Below are 20,611 nucleotides of genomic sequence, written 5' to 3'. Positions count from 1 at the left end.
AAGTTACAAATAATATGCAACTAGTCTCTTTTGGCATACAAATGTTTAGTTGAATATCAATTACGCTTTTCTTTTTCCATATATTATCATGGATTTTGTTAACTTACCCCCTTCCCTTATTGAAATACAAAGTATCAATTTTGTATATGCTTAACCATTTAGTTAGTCCTTAATATAGGGATGGAAATTATTTAAATGTAGGATCCAACTTTTTTTTAAAATTTAGATCTTCCGGTTAGCGAGGAAATCAGACGTCTGATGATTACTGTGGGACTACTTTTTGCAGTTCTTCTCATGATTCTAGCATCTTGCATTGCAATATTCTGCTGCTGTAGACAGAAAATCGACCAAACTCACCCTCGATTCGCCAAAGGAGCACTGTCGCCTAATTTCTACGCCGAACAGTACACCACTATAGCGCCGCCAACTATGCATGAATGTGAGTGTTACTTTAGCTTAAATTCAGCAGTTATCAAAGACATTTTAGTTCAAATTTAGACAGGCTAATTCAAAACAATTAGTGATTTTAGCGACTTTTTTCATCTATCTAAGTATTCAAAAAAATCCGCAGGGGTTCAATTGAGATGATTTTTCTCTGAGTGATTGTTTTTCTGGCCTTCGTTGTGAGTAGAACACATCAAATATTAACAGTTGGCATATGTTAATGTTTTTTGAACTTTTCATCCTTGAGGCGATCAAGTCGCGATTTTGTTTTCATGCTTAGCTGGTCTTCTGTTTTGTAACAGCGATTACCAACCGAGACAAAAGTTGGCAGTATTAACTAAATATGAATAAAACATCGTGTTTTTCTATTTTGATAGATCTTCAGTTTGTTATATATAACACATTAAGACTTCGCACAATTATAAAAAAATTTGCGCAGATTTTAAGCATGCTGTTTAATCTCAAATGGGCTGGAGGACCTAACAAAGAAAGGTATAATAAAGTGAAGGGCCATTTAGTTTTCAAAGTTAAATCTGATTGTTGTTAATGAGGCAGAATTTGATTTTTCGGTTCAATTATTTTCATTCATGATTTTCAGCGCATTGATAACACTTTTCTCTGAGTCGTTCGTCTTTGCACAGATATGCTAAATTGCATATTTTTGGTCCAGTTTATTGTTATAATCTAAACGAAAATTGAATTTTTAGCACAACTTGGTAATAAAATTGAATTGATCTTCAGTCTGATGAAGGAGCCGAAACCACGTCTGATTTTCGATCTTCAATTTGTCAAGCTTGAAAATTTAAAGCTTGTAGATTTAGAAGCAATCATTCGAGGCGGACTACTTGAAGCGCTCGAACTTTGACTAAGTGTAAAAGAACGAAGTCGTTCTTTTTTTCAGGAAGAAGTAAAATTTGTTCATGCTCAAATTTAATTTTTTTGCGGTTTGACTTTTGATTTCTTGTTAAGTTGAGTTAATCTCCTTTGTTAAAATGTAAACAAATTCAACAAATTTATCATACGTTTGTGGTCTGAAGCTGTAGCTGATAAAATTCGAGCCCGTATGACCATATTTAAGATTAAATTGGTAGTGGTACGGGGGTTTTCGCGGTGAATTGAAGCCTAACCATTACCCCAAAACCATTAGTCCAGGGGATTCAGGTCAGGACTTGGGGCGAGCCAAAGAGTTTAAGAATGGCGACTGATAATGGGGTCAGAAAAAAAACCGTCTGTAGATATTGCAATACTGCGGGGATAGTTTGGCATAATGCGCCGTCTTGGAATCAAAGTCTCCTGATATCTCGGAGGTGCTACACAAGGGGGTATACTTGATCCCTTAGCATGTTAAGATAAACTATCTGGTTGACCGTCATTGCTCTTGCGTTCTCATCTCTGAAACAGAAAGGGCCTATGATTTCGCCTTGAAAAAGGTCAACACCGAACTTTATTTTAGTTTTGCCTTGATATCGCGTTTCTTCGAAATCACCAGAGTTGCAACGCGGTCAAATCCGCTAATTTTGACTATTCTACTCTGGGTTCATAACCTACCATTTTTGTCACTCCAGAGAACTTTGAAGTGAAAGTCTTGGTTCTGTGATAAAAACCACAAGCAAAACGTTTCTCTCATTTCGTTCTGATATTTTATGCATTTTTTTTTCACTTTGTATGAAAAAAATTTCTCAAATTTTGCCCCACAATCCGCCATAAACTGTTTTAGGGGATATCGAATGTTTCTCTGTTGTGATTTGTCTCAAAAGACTAACTGGGAAACGTTCCCACTCGCGTTAAAATCTGCTACGATAAACTTGCTTTTTTGCCTCCCCAGTATTGCGTATTCTCCGAAAAAAGCGCGCAATCTTAAGCAAACTGGCAAATTATTCCGAATGCTCTTTATAGAATTATTAATGGTGCAGGTAATTGAGTTACAAAATTTTTGACATTTGTTCGAAATTTTTTCTTTTTGACAAAAAAAAACGATTTTTTTTTGGTTTGTCTGTTCATTTGCACTTCAACATGGTGATTCATTTTTGTTTCGCATGTGGTGCAAAGCTCCACTTCGCGTCTCTGTAATTTTTTAAAAACAAATAAGTTAACGGATTTATGTTTCAGACTCGTTTAAGACCACATCAGGAGGTGGGGGGTTTGGCGGTGCCTCGTCTTTCGTGGAACCCTGTCTCCACCCCGACCCCGAATCGCTCCTCGCAAAGTACACACGGGAACTGAATGAGCATCAAGTTTTGTGCAACTACTACAAACTAAAAGGTAACGGACATAACTTATCTTCGTGTGGAAGAATCACAGCACTGATAAGCATTTTAAACTGCAATTTAGTTTAGTTTATTGCCTGCATTTAAATTGTATATGAATTTTTTAATTGCTCATCACTGGCTTAGAAAAAGAAAATATCTCACTTTTAAGTAGCAAACATGGATTCCAATAAAGTTTCGTATTATCTCGAATTCTTATCTTCTGAAACTCCTTACTCCTTTTGTATTTTTTAAAAAGAAATATGGATCTGAAACTTAAGCATTAAAAAGTCATTTTAACCAATTTGTGATCCTAAGTTCCAACTTGCTGATAAATTTAAATTATAAAATCACTCTCAAAAATTCGAATTCTGAAAGAAAGATGTCTCTTTTTTTCATGCATCTATAAGTTGTCCAATAGAGTTTCAATAATTAATTAATTATTTTGAGTTATGGGTTCTATTTAAAAGGTTGATTTTGAAGCGTCTAATTTTGAAGATTGACTTCATGATCATTGGTGAGAACATTGAAATGAGTCTAACATAGTTATGTTTGCTTGATTTGTCTTCCTGTTTCTCTAAAAAACATGTGCAAGGAAATTTGAATTCCATCGTTTCCATGCCTAAATGTCTTTTTAGCAGAATTATGTACTTGTGTTAGATGCACTGCTATCGATCGTCAAATGTAAAATATGCCCGGTTTTATTAGTTGAATAAAACGCGAAGGTAGATTTTATTAAACTTGCTCAAATTCTATGTAAATTAGGAAAATATAGATATTTGTGTGTGTGTCTTTATTTTCTAGTCTCCATTTTCAATCTCTCGGAACTTCAATTCTGGGGCCGAGGTTATATTCTTTGTAATCACAGGTACCAAAGCGCTGTTGTAAGAGGGGATTAAATTGTCTGTTTTTATTTCGGACGGATCCCAACTTAAAACAAACACCATTGCCGCCTTAAGAGAGATAAGCCTGAAATTTTGAGGTGAATTCTTTTGTCGGTCGGGCTCTTAATATTTTGGTATCTTTCGACAAGATTTTGCAATGAGATATGAACAACTTTGCTTAGTTAAAATTACAATGGGTTTTAATAAGTTCAAAGAGTAATTCAGAAGTCGAGTTAATATTGAAGTGTGGAGGTTTTGAAAATATAATTTTTTTTTATTTTGAGACTTTTAAGCTTCAGAGCAATCATTTGATTTTGCGAATTGATCAAATAACCAATTAATTGTGTTTTTTTTTTCTATTTTCCGCGTAATTTTTTCTCAGAAGTTGCATAAACTACCCAACAAAACTGCGTGTGAACCTTTTTTCGCATATATTTATATACTTAATTTTCGTTTCAGGAAAATTCAACGAAGCAGTTGAGCTCGGAACATTCTGCGAGGATAACTCGGAAGTCAAAATCTCTGTGGGGCTGCAACACTTTGTGCCTCTGGAGACGACGAGTTGCGGAGGGGGGAGCAGTGGAATGGGGGGAGGCGGGGGAGTAGAAACTATGTCGTTGAATGGGTGTGTTATTTTGTACTTGATACATAATCAAGTACTTATATGATTTTTTTGTGCTTAATCAAGTGCAAAACATAAATTTCCGTTAGATTCGAGTGATTATATATCGTATTAAAGCCGTTTCAAGCGTGAATCAATTGATATTTATAATTTGCCGAAAAGGTTTGTGTCGAGACAAACCAGTTGGAAAAATTTAATGTGAAGATCTCGCTTTAAGCTAAGATAAGTTCAAATGCTTAATTAATTTTAAGAGTCGCTGAACGTAGTGAAGACTCGTTTATAGTTCGTGATGATTTTAAGTGTTTTTTCTTTTTTTTCAGGAAAAGCCTTAAAATTGTTCAGGCTCAAATTTACTTTTTTGCTGTTTGACTTTAGAAGTTCAGTTCTTTATTTAAAAAAAGGCAAATTCTACTTTCGAACAGCGAAAATGTAAAGGTCACGAAAAATTTGATCGACTTTTAGTTTCGAAAGAGGAATTTAATTTTCAGATTTTCCTGCGAAATAAAAACTTTACCTATTAATCCAGTTTTCTCAAATTGGGTTAATTTTATTTAAAATGCGCCAAACATAAATTGATCTTGAAACGTAAAAAGCTTTAAGTGCATATGTGTTTTTTGAAATTCGCAAGTTGTTGGCTATGTTAAGTATTTGTTAACGGATCATTTGATTTTTGTTGTAAGTTTGTTCTCAATTCGTCTCCCTTCACGAACAAAACAAACGATGAAAATAATGGGAGGGGTGAGTGAAGCTCTGCAGCTTTTGATTGTTACATTTGAATAAATCAGTGTGCGAATAATGGGTCAAAATTATATCACAGCTCATTTCATAGCGGCGAAGACTGACGATTACTATGAAACGAACTCTGATTTTGTGAATCGAAGGTAATTTGAACGGCAAAACACCGACGAATTCAAGAAATTGTTGCTTATAAAACAATTTTGTGATGTTTATTATTATTTTTGCAGATGTGCTGATTTGGACCAGTATAATCATCAGACAAGACGGGAGTTGGTGGTCGCGGCTGCCACCTGTGCCCAGCTCATTCACCCCAATGTTCTCAGTCTGAATGGATTCGTCAAACGAGGTGGGGGTAATGCAAAATAAGGCGAATCCCTTTTTAAGGCCACAAGGACCGAACGTTTTGTCAGCCAATCAGAATTCAGTATTCGATAGAAATAATGAGCGATAAAATCAGTCTGTTTAAAAGGGAATCAACCAATCCCATTCGTCCTTCTTGCGCATTCGGTCCATTTGTTATAAGAAAACCCTCGGAAATTAAGCGTGCTATTAATTTGAACGGTGAGGTGAATTAAGGTGTCTTCTTTCTTATTCCAGAAAGTTTTATCCTAAGTTTGAAGACAAACGAGTCATCCTAAAGATTCTTCGCTCCATTATATTTAACGATATTTGACGACCTTATTGAAAAGATAGGAATAAGTAAAGTACGAGGAAGTATGTATCACAGAATATGTTGGGAAAGTTTTAGTGGGAGTTTTTTGTTGACGAATTTTGTGGATTTCTTCGCTGTAGTAGGTGTTGATTTCGTTGCAGAACCTAATTTTTACGTAACTATTATATATAATACGTATTGTAATATCATTTTGCTTGGCGTTTTTCATAGAGTTGTTTTTCATTTGAACTACTCTTGCTCATATTTTGAGTGTTTTGCTGGCTAACAATTTACCAACTTAGTTTTTCATTAACAAAAACTTGACTTTTCAATGAATGAAGGCTGAATCATATTTTAATAGTCTTGCAAAATGATAAATCCTGTTTAACTTTTTTATTCCTTTTTGGTTATTACTTAATCAATGCATCACAAATTAAGTGTAAAAACAATTTTTCTTTGTGTGAAAAAATGCCTGCTGAGATTTGACAAAAGCTGAATATTTTTGCCAGATGGTTCTTAAAAGGCTCTTAAGGCTCGTAGTAAGCGTCGAATTGGAAGCTAAATCCTTTATTCAAGTGTAAACATTTCGAGAGTGTCATCCCCTTCTCATGGTTAAGCCTTACAAGATGAATGAAGCCTGGTTTTTCGCATTGTTTATACTTCAAAAAATGTTCTCTTACTTGTAAATCTGCTAAATATGTTGCGAATCGATTTTCATCATACCATGATTCGAGCTACTTCAAGGAAATTCAAGTGTCGATGTTTAGAAACCGGCTTGTTTCAGAATCAGATGACCCCAAGGGGTTTTATGTATCTCGGACTCATAAAGCTGTTAGTTATAATAACTAATATCTTTAAATTCCCAGGCCATGTATCGAAGCATTAATGATTAACGCCTGGGGACATTCTAAACATTAGCATTAGAATTAGGTGGGTGATTTTGGTCGAATTGTTTATTTGTGGTGCTTTCAACTGGAAAGTTAAGACTGACTGCGAGGTAAATGAGAAGATAGGATTGGTCAAATTGATAGCACAAAAAAGCACATCAAAGTAGATAATAAATGAGCCAAAAATTAAAAGCCAGTCTCTTGAACGCAACTAATGGTGCGCCTAGGTGTGATAAGAACTCGAAAAAATCATGATCAGTATGTAATTACAAATTTGATTTATGTGTTTTAAAAATTTGTCTTTCGAGTTTGACAGCCGATTTATTTTATGGCTCCTCCAACGAGTTTAAAATGCCAAAATGTCTAAGACCAATCGTTTGAAAAAACTTTTTTTTGTCTCAAAGCTGCTCAATTGCCGAAAATTAAATTTTGTTGAATCATGGCCCTAAACATTAAATTTTCTTGGATGGTGGGAGTTAATTATCATAATCGAAGCTAATTGCTTCCAACTGAGATAAGTGTTCAAGCTATTGTAAATATGTATCGTTCTTTTACAATAGCACAATTGAGAGCGAGAATAATCAACCAATGTGTTTGGCTTTGTGGAAGGTGTCCAATAGCATACAGTTGAGAAGAAATACTTCGTGTTTGATTGAAATAGAGTTTATGGCTGTCCAAAAATCAAAAATTAGAAGTCTTCAAATTATAACCAGTGGCTTTTGGTTTCCTCGAAAATCTTAGATCTAAATTTAATCCGAAGTTTGGGCGCGGGGTCTTCAACTAGGGATAAATCTGTCAGAAGAGTTAAGTCTTTTAATTTCTCCTATTTAGCTGCAAATTAAACCCGGCAATTTTCCAGGGAGCGGATTTTATTCGTGGATAAAGTTGAGTGAAAACAACCGTATTTTACAGTGGCGTGGGCTAAAGACAACTGTTCAGTACATTTTGGACCATGTTTCCATGTTTAATTTTTAAAAGCCTAATTAGAAGCAAATTTGAGCCCAACTGGAAAATGTTTGTACCGTTATAACATTTCACGCAGCTTGTCAAATTGTCTTAACTTGGTAATGTTTTCACCTGAACGTAGATTTGTTTTCGCTTATGTAGTAAATGTTTTGGCTCTTGCATACTGCTTTGTATTAAAAACACGCAGAGAAATGTTACAATTGTACCGTGAAAACTAACGGATTTTGAAAGATATCGAAGTCAATTTAGGCAACTAAAATTGATCTCATTGACTAACATTTTACTATAATAAGTAACCAGAAATTTTTATAACAAAAAACATCTAGATTCAATTTCCAATGTAACGACGAGCTAAGCGAATGATCATTCATTGTTCCGACTATTGAAAATGGAGAGGAACTTTTGTATTCGGGTGTGTTTAAGTTATTTCTTTTTTGTTTTTCATACAAAATCAGGTACCACAAATAATCATCGGAATGAGTCGAGTGATGTATCTATCATATTGAAGCTCTGTCAGTCGCGATTGGAAAGACATAAAAATTTTGAAAATTTGCCTGTGTCGAAAAAAAACTAATTTAAAGTTGTTTAATTCTGAGCGAGTAAATGGAGCGAGCAGGCTTATTAGAAAAGCATAAGCCGTGAAACTTAAGTTTTACTCCATTAAAAATTTAAACTTTTAGCGCCATCTTGGGAATGAAAAGTTTTCTGCGAAATTGAAAAAAAAATACATTGGTTGAACGTAGTGAGTACTCTTAGATAGGTTTTGGTGTTTGTTTTTGTTTTATTTTTCCGGAAAAAGTCTTAAAAATTGTTCAAGCTCAACTTTGATTTTTCGCGGTTTGACTTGTGATTTCTTAAGTTCAGTGCATTCTAATTGTTGAAAGGAAGGAAAACTCCGCTTTTAAACAGCAAAAGTGTAAAGGTCACGAAAAACGTAATTGACTCCTTATTTCGAAAATGAAATTAATTATCAGATTTCCCAGCGAATAAAACGTTTACCTATTGATCCAGTTTTCTCAAATTGGGTTAATTTTAACGAAAAAGTTTCCATCATAATTTGTTCAAAGAGTTTTAAGGTCATCTATATTCTTGGAAATTTAAAAGTTGAAGGGTTTTGAAGAAAAAAAAACATGTCAGTTTTTTTCAGCTTCCTTGCGTTCATTACTCTTTTCCAACTGTCAGTTGTCTATGTTTGACTTTTATGTTTTTTTTCTCTCATTTTTTGACATCAACTGTTGTCCAATTTGCCTATTTTACGATGGATGTCGAATATCTTAAAATTCTAGGCTTTCTTACTGATCCTTTTTTGTTCGAACCACGTGCAAAAAAAATGGTACTATTTTGAAAAAAGTTTTTTTTTTAGTTTGTTTAGAGTAAGGTCGGAACATTCTATACTATTTCTTGCACAGCAAGCTGAAATTACTTTGGAGACTTTGGTTGATCAAGGAGACTTTGATTCATTTGCAGCTGAAAGTTTAATAGTTGTGCTTTCTGCTATTCACCGATGATCTATCGAAGGTTATCTAGCCTGTCTAAGGGTATTTCACCACTTTTCCAGACTAAGTTAGTTTTGTTGAGCGAAGCTCATTTTGTTTCGACTTAGGGCTCTTTGTTTCGTCTCTAACTTTCACGTGCTACCACAATGGCAGCCGAAATCGTTCCAGCTGTGGTAGACCTTATACGAGTTTGTTTTTGGAAAATTCAAAATACAGTGACCTTGTCATAAAATACACGCGTTTGAGGGTAAAAATTAATCAAATATTTGACTGTTACCAAAAAAGTTGCTTCGTTTTAGACGACGAGTCTCTGACGATAGTAACTGAACACGCGGAACTGGGCCCCCTATTATGTCTACTCCAACAGGGACATGTAAACAGCGTGTCCACACTTATTCACATGGCACGAGGCGTGGCTTGTGGAATGAGATACCTTGAAGAGGAGGGCTACATCCACAAAGTGCTCAAGACGGGTAATATTCTTGTGAGTCAGAATCTGGTGTGTAAGATCTCGGGCTTCTCCCAACGAGCCAAGATCGAAAGTCAGGATCCCAGTTCAGGGCTCATGGTTAGTTCGTGTTCTTCTTACTGCTTTTAGTTTATAGACCTGAACAAAAAGATGGGTAATACTTTGATAGTATTGCTCTTTTTAGTGAATCTGCACATGATGGTTGCAGTTTCTGAAAGTTATTCCATTTTTAAAAAATTAGTTGACACTTCTGACAAGGAGAAATATTGTTTGATTAAAGAAAAAATTTCAGCTACAAAAACGAACTTAGCTGGAATTTTTTTTGTTCGCGAGAGTGGACGGGGGGTAAAACAGAGCCTTAAACCGTACTCGTAACGATTTGTATTCATTGCCGTTGTCGTTTGTTATTCAGATCCCGGAAGACGTGGTGCCGTGGACTGCTCCAGAGGTGCTCCTGTTCCAACAGTTCTCGTGGGCCTCGGATGTATGGTCTTTCGGAGTGGTACTCTGGGAGATGTTGTCCCAAGGAGGAATGCCATACTACGACCAGGAAATACCAACCACTCAGGTACACGACACAAAAAGAAGATTTTTAATGTCAATCATGTGGTGTTTAAGTTAATTTGCAATTTTAATCGCGTTATTTGTCTGTGATCTGCAGATTTTCAGGCTCTCGAAATTGTTTGTTTTTGCTCCTTCTAAAAATCAATTTAGCTCTCAGGGAAAGGCAAAAAATGAAAAGTTTCAGAAATACAAGAAAAAAGGATAAGCATTTTTAAAATGAAACTTTCTGGATGTTGTACTTTCTGTGAGTGTTGGGAGATTTTGTTGAAAAAATTCCTGTTTGCCTCGAAGGAATTTAATATTGCTCAACCCTATAATTAGCAGGCGAAAAGTTCCCTCCATGTGATAAAAAAGGGTTTTTGATAAGAGTGTTCAACTTTTATTTTAAGTTTTTACAGTTGATTTTGGTCTGTTGATTTTGATCTGATTATTCAGAAACATCAATATCGAAATTAGCGAGTGAAATTGAATTGTCAAATCAATTCGTGTTATGGCATCTTAAATCATGAACCATTCGAGCCAGTTATCTGGCGTAAACCAACGGCCCAGGTTTATTTACTGTTTCTGTTGAAATATCTATCAGTTAAATAAACTCATAAAATTGTTCGAATCAAAAGTCAAGATGTAAACTTTGGGGTGGAAAGTTTGCATAGGTGGCCCAAATCCAAACTTAATCTGTCTTAAGTCACCAAGAAATACACACTTGGTTTTGGATTGGTTTGTCCTATCTTTAAAAGGTCATCAATGTACATATTTCAACTATTGAGGGTGCGCTGCGATTCTTTTATCTGTAAATCTATATTTAGTTTTATTATTATGTAAATGTTTGGTGAGAGGCGGATTAAATTTTTATGAAAGACAATCAAGATTCAGAAATTTATTAAATGAAATATCAATGTTTTGTGTTCTCTTGTTCACATACCTGTTACAAATTAAGAATTTTGTGAGTACTCTCACACAGTCGTGTCTTCAAATTCAGCCTGTTTCCTTGTTTGATGTTGTGAATTTTCGAATGATAACTTCATCGATTTTATCTTTTTGATGTGACTGATTTAATGAACTTAAAGCTTTGTTTTCAAGTTGTAGAATTAAGTTAACATTTTCTGAAAGCTACATCTGACTATCCATTCGATTTTTGATTCTCTAATCGAATGAAATTGTTACAGCGAAATTGATGATCTTAAGGGTTTGAACCAGATTCGTGTCATCGCTTTTTAAAACCGCTTTTCGCTATCGTCGCTTTTTAAAAAATCGTTTTCGCAGTTTCGCGCATTTAAGTATACCGCTTATTTGCTTGAGATTTTCCGCAATGTTCAGTATGGAAAGTTTCTTTACAATGAATAAAAGCTGAGAAGAAATATTTTTACGATTTACGAATAGCACAGCGCAATTTTTGTGCCTAGGTTTTTACTGAGACCATTTGAGTGATCAAATTTTTTTTCAAAAAAAAGTTATGTTCAAATACTGATATCGACTCCTAGAGTTTAAGATTTAAATTATTACCTGCGATCATTTTTGGTAAACTTGTGGGATTTAAAAACATACTACTTTTCCGCTTTTTTTTCTGCTTTGGAAAATTGAAAAATCGCTTTCAAAAGTTATTTAGTCTGTGATGGTTTGCTAAAAATGCTGTCTCAGAAGGATTTAATTGATCCATACTTCGCTGATTTTGAAAAAAAAGCGAAATAGTCCTAAAGAAGTCTTAAAGCGAGAAAATTTGAAAAGCAAAGGGATCTTGTTAGCTATTTCCCCCTATGGTACCTTGTAACGAATTCTCTCCCCCCTTCTCCTATTGCAGGGGGGGGGGGGGTTTGTTAAAAAGATCCGAGCAAAGATTTCAAACCCAGTTTTTTCCTCGTTTTTTAATGTTAGAAGTTTAATGTTATTTAATGGTTTTTAATGTTATTTTTTATGTTAGAAGTTAAGTTTATTTTATTGAGAAATTAAGTTATTCGAGGTTATTTACGCACGATAAGCATGTTATACTACGCACGAACTTTTTCTAACCAGAGTGGCAATTATTACTACTACTTTTGGTGGTACTTTTGAAGTAGGTAGCATTGGCATCTTAATAGCATATGCTTTGAAATTTGATTTCTAATAAGTCATTACATTAATGGTTTTTTAAATCATCAAATGAACCAACAAAAATGGTTTGTTTCATACAGCAGTATAATAATAAAGTTTCCACTTATCAAGTTTTCTAAATCAAGGTATTTGCGACATTTTCAAATGCATAATTTATGCACAATTTGTTTTAATACATTCCTATTTAGAATATGCAAAATTAGTATTGCTGCATTTAGTTTATTACATTCCCAGTTAATGCATGGTTAATTTATTTTATGCACAACAGTATGATAATAAAAAAAATTTCATTTCAGAAGTTCTCTGAATCCATGTATTTCGCGAGATTTTTGAAATGCATAACTGATGCACACAATTTGTTTTTAAACCTTCCATTTTATTATATGCGAAGTAATCGCGTGTAAATAGTTTTTCCAACTTTGCGGCTAATTTTTTTAACTACTGTTTAGATCGTGCGTGTGCTTGAGGCTGGTTTCAGACTGCCCCCTCCCCCTCAATGTCCCCAATTGGCATTCGATCTGATGAGTCAGTGCTGGTGTGGTGAGGGTAACAGAAGACCCCACTTCAGTAGTGTAGTCGAAGTACTCGAGACGCTCATGAGGAAACCACTTGACCACTGTGCTGCGCCACAACAAATAGACAACTTTGATCATGCGTCACCATATGCCAATAATCAGTGGTAAGTTACATTCTTTAAAAAAGTTAAAAGATAATTAAGGGATTGAGGCTTGTGGTAGTGAAGCTTGCTACCAATCATAAGGTTGTTGGTTCGAATCTCGCAACTGAGCTATGAAATTTGCGAGGGTAGCTTTAGCAAGTATGCCATAGTTTAGTATTGCTGGAATAATAAATGTAGTTTTTGTTGTTAAAGGAAGATGTAAAGAGTTTTTCAGCCAATGTACTTCACGCTGGTGCAAGTTTTGACCGATTGCTAATGTGAAACAAGAATAGTCGGTTTCTGTGCAGTAGCACAGAATGTTCCGAACACAATCGTTAAAGTGAAAACATTTCATAAATGCGGAAACGTCATTTAGTCTCCAAAAAAACTTAGTTAAAGGGCGGATAAGAAGGGTAAAAAACTGCAAGAATTTGAGATTATCCTTGCATGAAAACAGTGAAAGTTGCCGAATAATTAATTAAGTTCAGTGTTATCAAACTCATGAAAAAGTGAAATTTGGTCTGCGGAAATGTCGGACCATTTTTTCGGCACCGAGACAACTTTTTTGGGTGCAATATTTGCATAGGTGGCAATTTATGGAAACATCTGCATTCCCCGTCAGTTAAATGAGTAACTATAATGTGCAAATGTTTGATGTTTTTGTGGAAGTGTATCTCTTTGCTGTCAGAATTGCGAGATATCAATTCTTAGGTTTTTTGTTTTTTTTTTAATCTCGGTTAAAACAGGACCAGAAGTGATCCAGTGATGAATGCAATATTAATTCAGACCTGATAATATATATTACTCTTTTTGGTGTTTCTTGAATCCCAATCACGGCCTATAGGTCTTTAATATGATACAAATTTGATGGCATACGAGCTTCTTTCTTTGAGGTAGTTCTTTGAGGTAGTAAAATAAGGCGGGAAAAACACTTGATAAGGCATAGTTATGTTCCACCCCTCTAGGTGGGTTGTCGGTACAGAAATGCTTAATCTCGAAAAATCCAACATTAAAGTCTACGATAATTTCGTTTGTATGTATTAATGCATTAATTAAAGGCTCAAAATTGATTGAAAGCTCATTGTGCTTGAGTTTAGGTACAAGGTTAAAGTCAAAACTTAATTTAATTGACGCTGAAACTGACATACAAAAAAAAAACAATTTTTATTTTTGCCTAAATAATTTATTTGAGCTGAATAATGTCAATTATAGATGACTCGGTGTGATGAAGATATCCCGTTAAGCTGGAAATTGTTTTGAGAAATTTCTTCTGTGTCGGAGTTAAGTATGCAACTCCATTGAATTATGGAATGTTCTTATCCAATTGATTATACGTTCATTTCTTGAAGTATGTCTGAAATTCCCGCGATTGCTTTGTTAGAACATTCAATAATCCGCGCAACAAGACCACCTTTTATTAATCCTAAAACAGGAAACAAAAACCACGTTATGGATTAATACTGAATAAGTAGTTGTACCGCGGTCAAAAACTTTAAAATGCGTTTTTTAGCACAACGAAAAATGATTGTCAATTGAAAAAAATTATAACATGACAGCTATTTTAAGTTGCTGAGTTAGATTTTTACTAAAATTTTTTTGATGGCTTTTTTAGATGTTCTATAAGTTTTCGCAAAACAATTGGGATCTAATTAACAATCTCTTCCCCTTCAAGAAAGAAAGGGGGAGATTGTTAAGAAGATTATGTTTGTCGAATTTTTGACCAATCAGAATGCAGTAAAATTAGAATTCTCAATACAAAGCTTTAGTGCTAATTTACTTTATTTTTTGTAGGGGTAGAGGTTCTTTTGTAGACACCATAGGGGAGGGGGGAGGAGAGGTTGTTAAGTAGATCCAACAGTTGAAAGATGTCAGTTTTCTATGGTTCGAATTAATAATTTTGATTATGCGTTAAATCGTTTTTTTTCTTCATTTTGATAACCAATGCAAGCGTGAGCTAATAAGCAGTTCAAATATTTGTGAAAGCGATCCATTCGTAACTGTTTCTCAAAATCCATAGCACTAATCCCACTAAATCGGACAAGTTTACGCAGTCAAAGGTTAAAAAAGGCTAAAAGATACTGCAGGTCAAATGTTTTTTTTTTGTTTCTGAATCTTTATATAGGAGCATTCCTCAGAATGGGAACTTTACTACAGAGCTTCGATGGCAAAAATGAATTCTTGGAAAAGCGCTCAAATGTTATGCGTTATAAATGCCGGTCGCTTTTTTTGTGGTAAAATGGTTTAAAAATTTTGTATGAAGTCAATAAATTTTCAATCATTTTCGATTCTCTGACAATCGAAGTTGATTATAGAAATCTGTCGTTTTTTGGTTATTTCTCATCAGCACTTCCAAATATTCCGTTTGTTTAAATTGATGTAATAATCTCGAAATGTGTTTTTTAAGTTGGATTGTTTATGTTTAGGTTCGGTTCTTCAAACTATGCAATGTATAACACATCTAACAAACAGCCGGGTTTGTTCATGTCCAGCGCATTTCGCGGACACAATAGTCTGACATCCTCCAACCCGAATAACGCCGCCCTCTATCATCAGAACCCATTAGCACTCCAACCTAGCCCGGTTTCCAACTTTTTAGCCCAACTGGGCTTAAATCAATACGAAAATCTACTGCTGATGACAGGAATCCAAACTCTCGAGGACCTGCAAAGACTCTCCAACGAGGACCTCAAAGACATCGGCATCCGGTCATCAAAACATCGAAAGAGAATTGTCCAATCCTGTGTTAGGTTGAGCATTACGGGCGTTAAACAGACAGTTAATTTAGACTACAATTCATCATACCAGTCGTCGTCACTGAACACGAAAAGCTGGAACGGAAGTCAAATGTCGCCTGAAAACCCACGTGAACAGCTAATGAGTCAGTACGTATGAAAAAAAAACACGACGAAGTTTGAAAAATTAATAAACTGCGTGCTAAAAGCTCAAGCGTCTGTCACGTGTGTAGAAAATGACCATTTCGAGTGATGCCGAAATATGATGAAGTTTGTTTGAGAGGTCTGCTGAGATTAGCAGCACTTTTCTGAAATACAAGCTGTTTTTGATTATGAGTTTGGTAGTACTCAAAGTGCAATAGATTTTTTGAAATGAAAATAAAGGACGTTCATAATTAGCTTTAATTTGCTATCAAATTTGTATTTTAAATTCAATTTTTTTTCTATATTTTTGATCTGATCGTGTCTGTAAGTGGGTATCCAGGACTAATACGTAGTTTGTACTACAAGAAACCAGATTGGAAGAGCGTAAGTGTTTAACGGGGAAAACAAAAGTCAACACTTGAAAATCCATATGGGCGATTTTAAAAAAGCAGCACAAATTAGCTCAAAAAGATAGCATTCAAATAATGGAATTCATGAACAGAAAGAACCAAAATAGTTGAATATGAACCTGATGAGCATAGTAGCATGGAGAGCGTTATACTTAAGAAGTAAAAACTAGAAGTCAATGTCTTGGATTACGAAATTCAGCATCAAAAAGCTATTACCCCACTCAAAAGAAGAAATGTTATTCCATGAATTCATTGAAGTTAATGTTCCGGCCATTGAAAATGGGTAGGAACTTAGGATTAGGGTGTTTTAGTTTTTTTTCCACGCAAAATCAGCTACCACAAATAATCATCGGACAGGGTTGAGTGATATATCATATTAAAGCCCTTTAACTTGTGATTCGAACATTAAAAAGTTTCAAAGCAGTTTTCAGTGTCGAGAAAAACCGGTTTGAATTTTTGTCTAATTTCGAGCTAATTAGTAAGATAGTTAGTAATTGCAATAGCTTAGTTTAAGCCGTGAAAACTTAAATTTATTCTGGTAAAGGTAGTTTTTGGAGTTCTTCGCGCAATTTTGGGAATCAAAACTTGAAAATTCAAAAATTTTCTGCATAGTTTGTTTCGTTTTATTAGTCATTTTTTTTTCAAAAACTGTTTTCCAATTGACTTATTTTACTATGACTCTCAAATATGCCTAAGTTCTTTTTTTTTCGTTTAGATTATTTTTATCACATGCAGAAAAAAACGACACCAATTTGAGAAAACATTTTTTTTGTAGTTTTTTAAGACTGGTCGGAACATTCTGTGCTATTTGCACAGTAACCGGATATCGTTGTTATAAATAAGTTTATGTCCATGATAAATGCCGCGGAAAGAATCTGCAACACATAAGCTGCTACTTGCAAGTTTACAAGTTTCTTAAAAATTTTATCTTTTTTCATCTTCATTTTGATTTGCTATGTTACTTCTTAACTTTCTCATATAGAACAAATTGCAGAAGCGCTGAGTTCAGAGGCAGACATGAAGCCTTTCCGCCCCAGATATGTTTTGGGTCGGTCAAATTTAAAAACAGTAATAAATCAGCTATAGGCATCAATCTTGTGAATTTTTAAATATTCCTCACAAGGTGGAAAACAGCAGAAAGCCTCGTTTTCCAGTTACCAGAGTTTTAAATTACACTGGCCATCATCGTTGTATTAATTAATACGAACCTTCTTGTTTTTTTTTTCAACTAACTCGCAAATAAAAGTGTTCATTGAAGGTGATCTCTTATATGGTAATTTCACTGTTGCATTGGAAATTACTTAGCATCTCTTCTCGGCTTTATTGCTGGCGTGTGTTTGTTCGTTATTAGGCGTCCGTGGCTGTGTGGTTACTGCGGTTGACTAATAATATATAGGTCGCAGTAGGTTTTAGGTTCGAATCCGAGACGTAGCCGAATTGTTACTAATTCGAGGCTTATTTGTACTTTTTTCTTTAATTTTGTGTAGAGCTGCTTTGCTGTGTTCTCGCTAGTGTTTGCGATTTAATTTCCTCAAGGTTACTTAAGTTTTTGCTGGTTTTAAACATTCCTTTTTATCTTTTTGCAATCAGTGCTGTGTTGACGTCCATAGGCATGAAAAAGTTGGGAAAATGGAGAAGATTTTGCCAATAATCTTAGAATCTACACAATAATGGGCTGTCTAAATCTGTTTCTGTTACAATAAATAAAATTATTTACAAACAAAAATAAAATAAAATTTACAAAAAATAAAAATTACAAATTACAATGCTTGTTTTGGCAAAAATGTCAGGGTGAACATGAGATGGCGTCGTTTAATAAGCAAAAAGTATTTGTGTCTGTGGGTGTGTATTTAAAGGGATTGGGTATTAATAATGTTTTGATTAGTTGTTTTTTTTGTCAATTTTGTTTTCTCGGCTTAATAAATTTCGGCTTATATTATATTGGCTTATTGCCTTACATTGCGTCGCTTGCTGAGCAAAAAACAAATTTTGTGTTTGTCTGTGTGCATTTAACGAGATGGGGTTTTAACAACTTTTTGTCCGTAAAGATTTCCAATTTGTTTTGTTTTTCTCTTTTTTTTGGGTTAAAAAAGTGTCGTCTTATATCATATCGGCCTACTGGCCTCGTATTGCGTTGTTTGATGAGCGAAAAAACTTTTGTGTGCGTGTGTGTATTGATGTGGATGGGGCTTGAACAATTTTTTATGATTCAATAGAAGTCTTTTTTGAAATGTTTTTGGCTCAAAGGGTTTCTGCTCAGGTATCTTAGGTTTTTTAAAGCTTGGTTAGTTTTCTTGCTATGCTAATTTTATTTTTTTTGTCTTGGTGTTTTTTTTGGAAAACTAGTTTTCGATATTTTTTTTAGTTAGCGGCTGTTTTTTTATATTGTATCGCTCGCTAGTGGTGCTAAGCGAGGCTTCGCCTCTGTGTAGATGCTTAGTAGTACGCTTTTAGCCAGAGATAGCAAACTCAAAAAGAACCTAAAATGAAATTTATTTTCGTTTCTGCGTTTCCTTATGTTTATGTTTGTTCAGGTCCATGTTAAATACCGTCAAAAATCTCCCTGTAGTTTCCTAAATGCTTGCTTAACTTTCTTAAATGTTCTAGTTCCTGTTACAATAAGTCTGTATGTCCTAAATTTTAACAATAAGGCAAGGATAGCACTCAATAGGAAAAAAATCAAAATTTATATTCGGTCAGCGCTGACAATCTTGACAGACCAGTGGTGTCTAAAAAAATTTTTATGTTGCATTGTGATGAAAACGAGAGGATCTTTATCTTGTTTGCTCCGTCTTTTTACGCAGATTTGAATTTAGGACGACAAAAAACCTTGCACGGCTGCTTAATAACTAGATTATTTGGTCACAACATTCTAAACATAAAAGAGCTCAAATTTCCGAATTAAGCAGGTTTCGAATAAGCAAGTTAAGAATATGATTTTAAGTTTGAATGTTATTTTGCTTATCAAACAATTCAGAACTTGCGTTTTGATCATTTTAAGCGATAAAAGTTAAACTTGAAATAAAAACTTTCATTTCAGCTTTAAATTTTCCTCTGTGTTTATTAAATTTTTCCTAAACCTGCAGAAGTTCAAAGGAAAAACCGTGTTAGGTGTGGTGCTTTTTGAAGCAAACGGAACCAAAAAACTATTATGAAAACCACGGAAAACTCGATGTAAACATCATCAAGTTGCATTCAAAAAAGAAAAAGTTGTCTCCAAACCACCAATTCTATCACAGACGCTGTTCTTAACGAACTGGAAACCATCTTGACATGCGGTATCCCTACTAACCCAGCTAATTGTTTGCTGCAAATTCTGTATGATCTGTTTTTCACATCAATAAAATCTTTGTCGAAGATATAGTAAAGTAGATTTATCTGAACGCTATTGCTTCAAATACTCGAATGTTTCTCAAGACAGAAAAGTTTAGAAAAGAACGCCGGCAATGCAATAAAATTAACGAACAAAATACTAGCGAAATAGATTTCAGGGTGAACATGAGATGGCGTCGTTTAATAAGCAAAAAGATTTTGTGTCTGTGGGTGTGTATTTAAAGGGATTGGGTATTAATAATGTTTTGATTAGTTGTTTTTTTTTTGTCAATTTTGTTTTCTCGGCTTAATAAATTTCGGCTTATATTATATTGGCTTATTGCCTTACATTGCGTCGCTTGCTGAGCAAAAAACAAATTTTGTGTTTGTCTGTGTGCATTTAACGAGATGGGGTTTTAACAACTTTTTGTCCGTAAAAATTTCCAATTTGTTTTGTTTTTCTCTTTTTTTGGGTTAAAAAAGTGTCGTCTTATATCATATCGGCCTACTGGCCTCGTATTGCGTTGTTTGATGAGCGAAAAAACTTTTGTGTGCGTGTGTGTATTGATGTGGATGGGGCTTGAACAATTTTTTATGATTCAATAGAAGTCTTTTTTGAAATGTTTTTGGCTCAAAGGGTTTCTGCTCAGGTATCTTAGGTTTTTTAAAGCTTGGTTAGTTTTCTTGTTATGCTAATTTTATTTTTTTTGTCTTGGTGTTTTTTTTGGAAAACTAGTTTTCGATATTTTTTTTAGTTAGCGGCTGTTTTTTTATATTGTATCGCTCGCAAGTGGTGCTAAGCGAGGCTTCGCCTCTGTGTAGATGCTTAGTAGTACGCTTTTAGCCAGAGATAGCAAACTCAAAAAGAACCTAAAATGAAATTTATTTTCGTTTCTGCGTTTCCTTATGTTTATGTTTGTTCAGGTCCATGTTAAATACCGTCAAAAATCTCCCTGTAGTTTCCTAAATGCTTGCTTAACTTTCTTAAATGTTCTAGTTCCTGTTACAATAAGTCTGTATGTCCTAAATTTTAACAATAAGGCAAGGATAGCACTCAATAGGAAAAAAATCAAAATTTATATTCGGTCAGCGCTGACAATCTTGACAGACCAGTGGTGTCTAAAAAAATTTTTATGTTGCATTGTGATGAAAACGAGAGGATCTTTATCTTGTTTGCTCCGTCTTTTTACGCAGATTTGAATTTAGGACGACAAAAAACCTTGCACGGCTGCTTAATAACTAGATTATTTGGTCACAACATTCTAAACATAAAAGAGCTCAAATTTCCGAATTAAGCAG

At 34.5% G+C, this 20,611-nt stretch overlaps 1 protein-coding gene across 1 annotated transcript in view; it reads left to right on the top strand.

Moving 5' to 3' along the window:
- The window catches only part of LOC134853923 (ephrin type-B receptor 4b-like), a 48,291-nt gene extending 32,397 nt beyond the window's left edge, over positions 1–15,894 (top strand). The window contains exons 8-15 of the mRNA XM_063869894.1: positions 227–439; positions 2,554–2,706; positions 4,034–4,199; positions 5,162–5,280; positions 9,235–9,503; positions 9,817–9,972; positions 12,506–12,735; positions 15,138–15,894. Coding sequence (XP_063725964.1) covers positions 227–439; positions 2,554–2,706; positions 4,034–4,199; positions 5,162–5,280; positions 9,235–9,503; positions 9,817–9,972; positions 12,506–12,735; positions 15,138–15,606 — 1,775 coding nt within the window. The 3' untranslated portion in view covers positions 15,607–15,894. The remainder of the gene's footprint in view (positions 1–226; positions 440–2,553; positions 2,707–4,033; positions 4,200–5,161; positions 5,281–9,234; positions 9,504–9,816; positions 9,973–12,505; positions 12,736–15,137) is intronic.
- The last annotated feature ends 4,717 nt before the right edge of the window (positions 15,895–20,611 follow it).

The sequence above is a fragment of the Symsagittifera roscoffensis genome, chromosome 9, assembly GCF_963678635.1.
Source record: "Symsagittifera roscoffensis chromosome 9, txSymRosc1.1, whole genome shotgun sequence".
In the NCBI taxonomy this organism is placed as follows: Eukaryota; Metazoa; Xenacoelomorpha; order Acoela; family Convolutidae; genus Symsagittifera; species Symsagittifera roscoffensis.
This window is presented reverse-complemented; position numbering and strand designations above follow the sequence as displayed.